The sequence below is a fragment of the Rhincodon typus genome, chromosome 34 (genome assembly GCF_021869965.1).
Source record: "Rhincodon typus isolate 14 chromosome 34, sRhiTyp1.1, whole genome shotgun sequence".
Classification (NCBI taxonomy): domain Eukaryota; kingdom Metazoa; phylum Chordata; class Chondrichthyes; order Orectolobiformes; family Rhincodontidae; genus Rhincodon; species Rhincodon typus.
The window spans coordinates 13,342,835-13,350,665 of record NC_063365.1 but is presented as its reverse complement, the minus strand read 5'-3'; the positions used below and the strand labels follow the sequence as shown (position 1 = coordinate 13,350,665).

At 38.5% G+C, this 7,831-nt stretch overlaps 1 protein-coding gene across 2 annotated transcripts in view; it reads right to left on the bottom strand.

The window, feature by feature from the left end:
- Positions 1-7,831, bottom strand: part of lrmda (leucine rich melanocyte differentiation associated) — a 795,236-nt gene that overhangs the window by 667,942 nt on the left and 119,463 nt on the right. Inside the window, exon 1 of one of the 2 annotated variants that reach the window (XM_048616298.1) lies at positions 688-731. The exons of the other annotated variant lie outside the window; for it this stretch is intronic. Coding sequence (XP_048472255.1) covers positions 688-716 — 29 coding nt within the window. The 5' untranslated portion in view covers positions 717-731. Of the gene's footprint in view, positions 1-687; positions 732-7,831 lie in introns of those variants that run through there. 2 annotated transcript variants of the gene reach the window in all.

Sequence of the window (7,831 nt, the reverse complement as noted above, 5' to 3'; positions counted from 1 at the left end):
CTGCTTCCACAGCTGAAACATCATTATGCATGCAAGATAAAACAGTGTGCATATTATTTTTATCTTCTGGTAGCCTATGTATTAAGTATTGAACGCTGTTTCTTGCTTATTCGGGCAATTTGTTCAAGGTGTATTTAAATTACTAACAGTGTATTAGGAAAATTCTAATACACTCATCTCTCAGGTAATATTTTTCTGAGGAGCTATACACAAAGCCTGTTGATTTGTGTGGTCTGGTTTCTACATTAAAGGGGGCACTAAAGTGCTTATTAATCGTCATAACATAACAAAGCGTCATAATCTAGTCTCTTCAATTTAAGTTCACGGCTTTAAACTTCATAATGCTTCAAACCTATTTTAAGTAATCAATGGCATTGTTCATATGCTGATGATCACAGAACCCTGCCTCGAAAAGTCACCTGTTAGCATTAATCACTGAACAGCTGGCTTCTCTGACATCACTTCTACTCACCAACTAGGCCTTCAATATGGCCAGCACAATCACACTAAATGATCACGGGGTGCTTGTTATTCTCCTTTATTAAAAGTTTCAGTTCAAGACATCAGTCTATGATCTTGACCTTTTAGAAGATTCAGAATTTATGCGCAATTTTTAAACTCATGCAACCCAATTGAAATCTGAATATTTATTCTTACTTCAACCCAAATCAGATTTACAACACTTACCAAAGATGGTGACAAAAAACATTAATCATCGCTCCTTAAATTTACATTCCAAACTTCTGGACATATGATCTGGCAAAATAGATGTAACATATCCATAAGCGATAGTTTAACGCTGATAATTTTACTGTAGAAGATGAATTACTCTGTCATGTTCAGTGGTTGAGGGTGTGGTCCTAAGCTTTAGGATTTAATGAATTTGTTGGCACAGTTATCAAACTGTGTCTCAATCTTGAGTACTGAAATTTGGCGTAAGAATTTTTATGACATTTTCCTGGCACCACAATGAACATTTCCTTGTAACTTCTACTAAATCTCTCCAATCTAGATTGTTCAAATAAATAGACTTCAAAATGCAACAGAGATGATGAGAATTATGGTACATTTGACCTATTGTGCAACCATCAAAGGTTTGAGGACACAATCCAACTTGGGCTGAGATTTCCAAACTTATGTGTTTTCTAGGAATTTGCAACATTACTTAGCTAATCCAAATTTCCACCCTAACATGAGACACTTTGAGATAAATCGACTTACATCAGGAAATATAGAAACTGTTAGATGGACAACCCAAGGCCTTTTTCTGTATCACAGAAACGTGGGTCTCGATTTTACATTGACCTTACCACTTATCTTAAAAATAAAAATTCTGTAAAAGATCTAAATGACCTCTTTGGAGTGGTTTTTACCTTTGCCAATATTTATTTAAATCAGTTCCCAAATCAAGGGGTTATCCAGGCTTGAGTAGCAGAGATGTCAGCTTCAGAAAAATAGAATCATTTGGCGATTTAAGTTTTTTTGTATTCACTCATGGGACACAGGCATTGTTGGCTACTTCAGCTTTATTACCCATCCCTAGTTGCCCTTGAGAAGGTGGATTTGAGCTGTTTTCTTGAACTGCTGAAATCCATGGCAAACCTTAAACTAGAAGATAAAGCAGGTAAAGGCAAACTTTGTAAAACCCATTTGAGTCATAAATGTTCTCTAAAGAAAGAAATCTATCAGCCTTGCCTGGTTGAGCCTACATGTAACTCCAGCCCAATAGCAACATGATTAATTCTAACCGCCCTTTGAAGTGGCCTGACAAGTCACCCAGTCCATTAACAATTTGGGGTGGTAGTAAAATCTGACTATGTCAGCAACAACCATATTTCAAGAAAGAATAAAGAAAAAAAACCAGAATTTCTAAAATGCTTAATATACTAAAATTGGTTCATTACTAGGGACAGAGTGGCACATAGAATGAGCACATGATCAATTCACATCTGATACTAGGAGATCAACAAGCAAGGTAGATGGAATTAAATTGGCTCAACTAGCTGTACTATCTTAAGTTGAGACACCCCAGCACCTCATAATTGTTCATGAACATATTCAACACAGAATAAAACAGCAAAGAATTTGCCATCCAACAAAGAAGCCTGCCACACATGACATTGTACATTTTTGTCCTTTAAGTTGATCGTGACATCAACTAGAATTTATTGAGTTAACTTTCAAGGTGTTCAAAGATGACAAATCATTCCAATTTACACATGGAAAGATCTGCTGCATGCTGAACACATGATGTATTATTGATACACAAGAGGTGCTTCTGGCTCTGGATTTGTGAAGTTCACTTTTCTTGTTGGCCAGTGCAACTCTTTTCTGTTCATAGGATAAAGCACCTTTGCTGATAACACTGCACCAAATTGAGGAAGAGATAGTAGGAACTGCAGATGCTGGAGAATCTGAGACAACAAGGTGCAGAGCTGGATGAACACAGCAGGCCAACTTCCTGCTCCTACGATGCTGCTTGGCCTGCTGTGTTCATCCAGCTCTGCACCTTGTTGTACCAAATTGAGGAATCCTGTTTAAGACATAAGGATGATTTTGAAAATCCTCAAATGAGACCTTCAAGTTGTCCATGAAGGACTTTTTCTGACCTCCATTGTAGTACAAGGGCATATGTCCCACATTGCCCATTAGGAGAAGGGCAAACTGGCAGACATTTGAATTTACAGGTATGTTAATATACCTTGAAGAGGAGAGTTTTTTTGGTGAAACACCAAGCAGCCATAGGTGACAGTGACAAGAAGTCACTCAGAAGTAGATGCTTTCATAAATATAGAACATTCCTTAAAATATTCAGCAAACTTCAGGAAGTGCCCTATCTTCTGCAAGCCAGGAAATACAAAGTTATTCCCCAAACAGTGACAAACAATTGGAAGTTCTTGAGACTTTAGGAATGCTAATTATATTCAAAGGCAGAACGAACAGCATGTTTTCCATGTCATCTCTAGAGAATGTGACATACTTATCAGTTTCCACAAAGCAAGAGATTTGAACATGATTGCAATGATGTATGTAATTCGTATATGTATCAGCAATATTCCGGAACAGTAAACTGAATGCTTCACTGGTAGTGGCAACCAAAAAGGTGTTATGTGAAAGCTGCTGGACCAGATTGTTACCTCAGGCACATAAAGTAAACATATACACAGCAGCACGGTGACTCAGTGGTTAGCACCAGGGGCCCAGGTTCAATTTCACTCTCGGGTCACTGGCTGTGCACAGTTTGTACATTCTTCCCGTGTCTGTGTGTGTTTCCTCTGGGTACTCTGGTTTCCTCCCACAGCCCAAACATGTGCAGGTTAGGTGGATTGGCCGTGCTAAATTGTTCATAGTGTCCAGGGATGTACAGGCTAGGTGGGTTAGTCATGGGAAATGTGGGGTTACAGAGACAGGGTACAGGGATGTTCTTCAGGGGGTTCAGTGTGTACTCAATGGGCCAAATGGCCTGCTGCCACACTGTAGGTATTAAAAACAACCTTTCACTTCAGTCAAGTTAGTAAAAGAACTCCACTGCTGACTTGATTTCAATATTATTGACAAAACTGGGATAACCCTACCACTTTGTTCTCACCCACACAATTTGTCGAGAAACCCAGGAATGAGTATAAGGTCACAATTGGCAATGATATGTGGTCACCAACCAAGGAATGCCATCTGAAAGTCACAATTGATGATATCATAGAAAACAGGAATGGTGCTAAGCACTTCACTAAACTTGACTTGAATGCAGACTAGGGTCAATTAAAGCTTGTAGGAGAAAACAAGACATCTTCGTGCTGTTTACTTATAATCAGACTCGTTTGATCAAAGAGGTTCATCGCTGGAGTCAGTTCAGCAGTTGTGGTATTTCAGCACATTTTTCACTTTGCACTCGAAGGAGTCAGAGCATGCTGAACATCAATGTCAACATTCTCACTCACTGTTGCTTCGCAAGTAATTTTGTAACACACTTACACACGTCTCTATAATGTCTTAGAGAATGTAACCTCATTCAACAAAAAGAAGTGCCTGGCCAATGAAAGTAGAATTGAATCCTTCAACAGAGTAGGAATATTACCTGATCAACAAAAGGTTGAAGCCATTGCGTACACCGCAAACCGACAGGTAGTTCAGAGTCTGCCATATAATTACTTAATTCCTGACCTTGCAATATCGTCAACTCCCCTATATGAGCTAGTAAGATGGACCACCAACTGGGAGTGGGCCAAATTGCAAAGACAAGCTCTACACCAGATGTCAGCAAGTTACACAATTTTCTACTTCATCCTCGAGAAAACCACTCAGCTTGTCATGGATGTGAGCTGTTAGCTCAGGTGCAGTTCTTTGTACAGAAAGCCAAAAGGAGTCATCCATCAATTGTCAGCAAGCAGATTGTTAATACCCTTGGTGTGATGTCATTCTTAAATAGAGAGAGAAACACTCTTAATCACATGGGTTAACTTACACTCACATTTCTACTGGTATTGGCCAATCATAGGCCACCATTAAGGCTGTTCGACACTGAATTGTATTTCACCAACTCGCATAGAGCATTGGATACTCCAACTACAGAAATAAGAGTTCTGAGTTAAGTATCAGCCAGACAGCCCCATCCAGCAGACTACCTTTCACACTCTTCTCTGTCGACAACCAATGCTTTTACATAAAAGATTGCTGAATATTTTAATCATGCAAGCATAAATGCAGTGTAAATTATTAAAATAATCTGTTAAAGTGGTAGTCAAACAAGATGAGAGATTGTAAAAATGTATGACAACAATGTATGACAAAATTCATGAAACAGGAAAGATATAGGTACAGGAACAGAAGCAAACCATTCAGCCTCTCAGGCCATCCTCATCATTCAATAAGACCAAGGTTGATCTCTTTGTGTTTCCAATTCCACATTCCCATCTACCCAAGACGGGTTTCACTTCCCTTGGTCTCACAAGTATACGTCTATTTCGGCCATGACTTTCTTACTTTAAATGTTCAATTCCTTTCAAAACAAAAAGGTAGCACCCATCAGCCTTCTTGGTTACATGTTATACCTGCTGACTGATTTTTTGTGATTCACGCACCAAAATATCTAAATCCCTTTGCAACTCTGATTTCTGCAGTTACTATCCATTTATGTAATAGTCTGCAGTTTTATTCATCTTTCCAAAGTGAACTTCATATTTAAAGAAGTTAAATAAATTAGTTAAACATGATTTCTTCTTCAAGCCATGCTGACTTCACAATTACCTTGAGTTTCTCAAAGTATGCAGCTATATCATCTTTAATTATCAATTCTAACATCTTCCCCATGACTGATGTCAAACTAACTAACCTATACTTTCCTGGTTTCTGCCTCTCTCTCTTCTTGAATGTAAGGTTATATTTCCAACTTTCCACTCTAATAAAAACTTTCTGAATTGAGGAAATTTTGGAAAATTAATACCAACTCATCTACTAACACATTAGCAGCCTCTTTTAAGACCTGGACTCAGACTTAGCAGCGTGCAGCTCCATCAGGCCCTATGACTATTGACATTAACTCCCCATTTAAGGGAAGGCAATGGCCTAGTGGTATTATTGCTGAACTGTTAATCCAGAGGACCAAGTAACATTCTGAGGACTGCGTTTGAAACCCACCAAGGCAGATGGTGGAATTTGAATTCAATAAAATATCTGGAATTAAGAACCTAATGATGACCATGAATCCATTGTCAATTGTTGGAAAACCCACCTGGCTCACTATTGTCCTTTAGGGAAGAAAACTGCCATCCTTATCGGTCTAGCCAGCATGTGACTCCAGACCCACAGCAATGTGATTGACTCTGAACTGTCCCCTGGGCAATTGGGGATGGACAATAAATGCTTCCTAGTCAGCAACGTCCTCATCCCGTGAATGAATAAAGAAAAAGAAAACAAACATTCTTTCTCCTGATTACCGTTTAGTCACTCTCTGTTCTTTACATTCTGACCAACCATCTGGAAGCAAATACAGTTTAGTCATTTAAGAAATATTTAGACAGGTACGTGAGTGGGATAGGTCTGGAGGGACGTGGACCAGATGCAGGCAAATTAGACTAGTTTGAAATGTGAAAATTGGGCCACATGGGCAAGTTGAGCCAAAGGACCCATTTCCATGCTGTAGACCTCTATGACTTGCCAGTCATCTTTGAGCACTCCTATGTTTTTTTCTTACGTTTGATGCTTTCCCTAACTTCTTTAATTGACCATAGATGGTGCTTCCTTGAGATTTTTTTCTTTATAGGGGGAAGATACTTATTCGGATTATTCTGAAATATTCCATTAAATGCTTGCCACTCTGTCTCTATTAATCCAGATGAAGAGAACATCTTCAAACTAAATCATTCACACATTACAGGTCTTCACAATATTCACAATGTGCTCAAAGTAGTAACCACATCTGTTTTCATGTTATGCGACAAATGTATTATCATTCAAGTCATTGACAGAATGTTCCATGTAGATCACCAGGAAACTGTCAACATCAAGCAACTCCTCAAGACAAACATTTGCTTAAAAAAGTCTGACCTCATAATGGAGGAGAAAAATGAGTCAATGTTTGCCCATGTTAAACATCTGCAATTCACACACAATGTCAAACCTACCAACTGAAGTTAAAGTTGACTTTGAAAATTTGCCCACTGGTGAGCCATTGCTTGTTGTTTCTGCCAACATCAGTCGTACCAATATCATGGTCCCAAAAGCAGCTACACGTACCTCAATGAAAGCAGTCATCGCAAATCCTTTACGCGATTTACACTGTTTGTTGTCCCTCAAATGGTGAGAAGTGATAGGAATTCAACAGGAATCCTACAGCAAACAGCAGATTCACTAAATATGTGTTTTATTCAAAAAAAAACTCCCTATGGGTCAGGAGCCAAAGTTGAGGGATTCAGGTGCACCTTGAAACAATTCAGACAACTACTGCTGAGACCCAGTAATGGAAGCAGAAGTTGTGTCGCTTTCGTCCCAATTAAAGTATAAGTTTTCATTCAACTCTTAGAGTATCCAGCTATGCTTATCTGCTCAAATGGTTGACACACAAATTTGCTCGATCAACAGGAATGCAAAGCATGATAGAGGAAAGAAAATCAGAATGAAAGAAAACACACAGCCAAACTTAAAATTCAGAGCAACACTACTAAAGCCAGGAGAGATAGCGGTTGCAAGATATGATGGTCATTTTGGACAATGAACAACCACTTACGAAATCAAATTAGGTTTTGTGACCAACAAAGAAATAATTGACCACTGCTGTACATCATACAAAAATCATCACAAGAAACATGTCATCCTTCAATACTGAAAACATCATTTGCAAGCATTGGATCAGACACTAACCCATGAGATGAAGAACGTGAATTAAATAAGACAATATTAGTTGCCACACGTCAAAATTATACTTGAGAAGAAACATCTACCACAGTTGAGCAATTATGGTACCATGGCAAGCTACTTCCAGTTAGTGAACAGATCCTCTCTTTCTGTGTACATGAGTCAGACTAAAAGCTGCACCAGATTTTTAAATTAATGCAAAAGTTTGCACATTCAATAGTGGAACTTTTCCTTAAATCTGGTTCAAAAAAGGAAGTAGAAACGGAAAAGATTATTGCAATACGATCAAGCATTAGTGGTGTCATGCCCAGGGCCAGCGTGTCCTATTCTGAACTTCCAAATGATTTTGAGATTTTCAAACTAGTTTTTAAAAAAAAGCTGGAATACAAGACTATCCAAAGATCACCTCATTACTTCTGTAAGTCAATGCTCTTCCCTGAATCCAATCAAAGTGGTATATTCTGATTGAATGCATCATTCA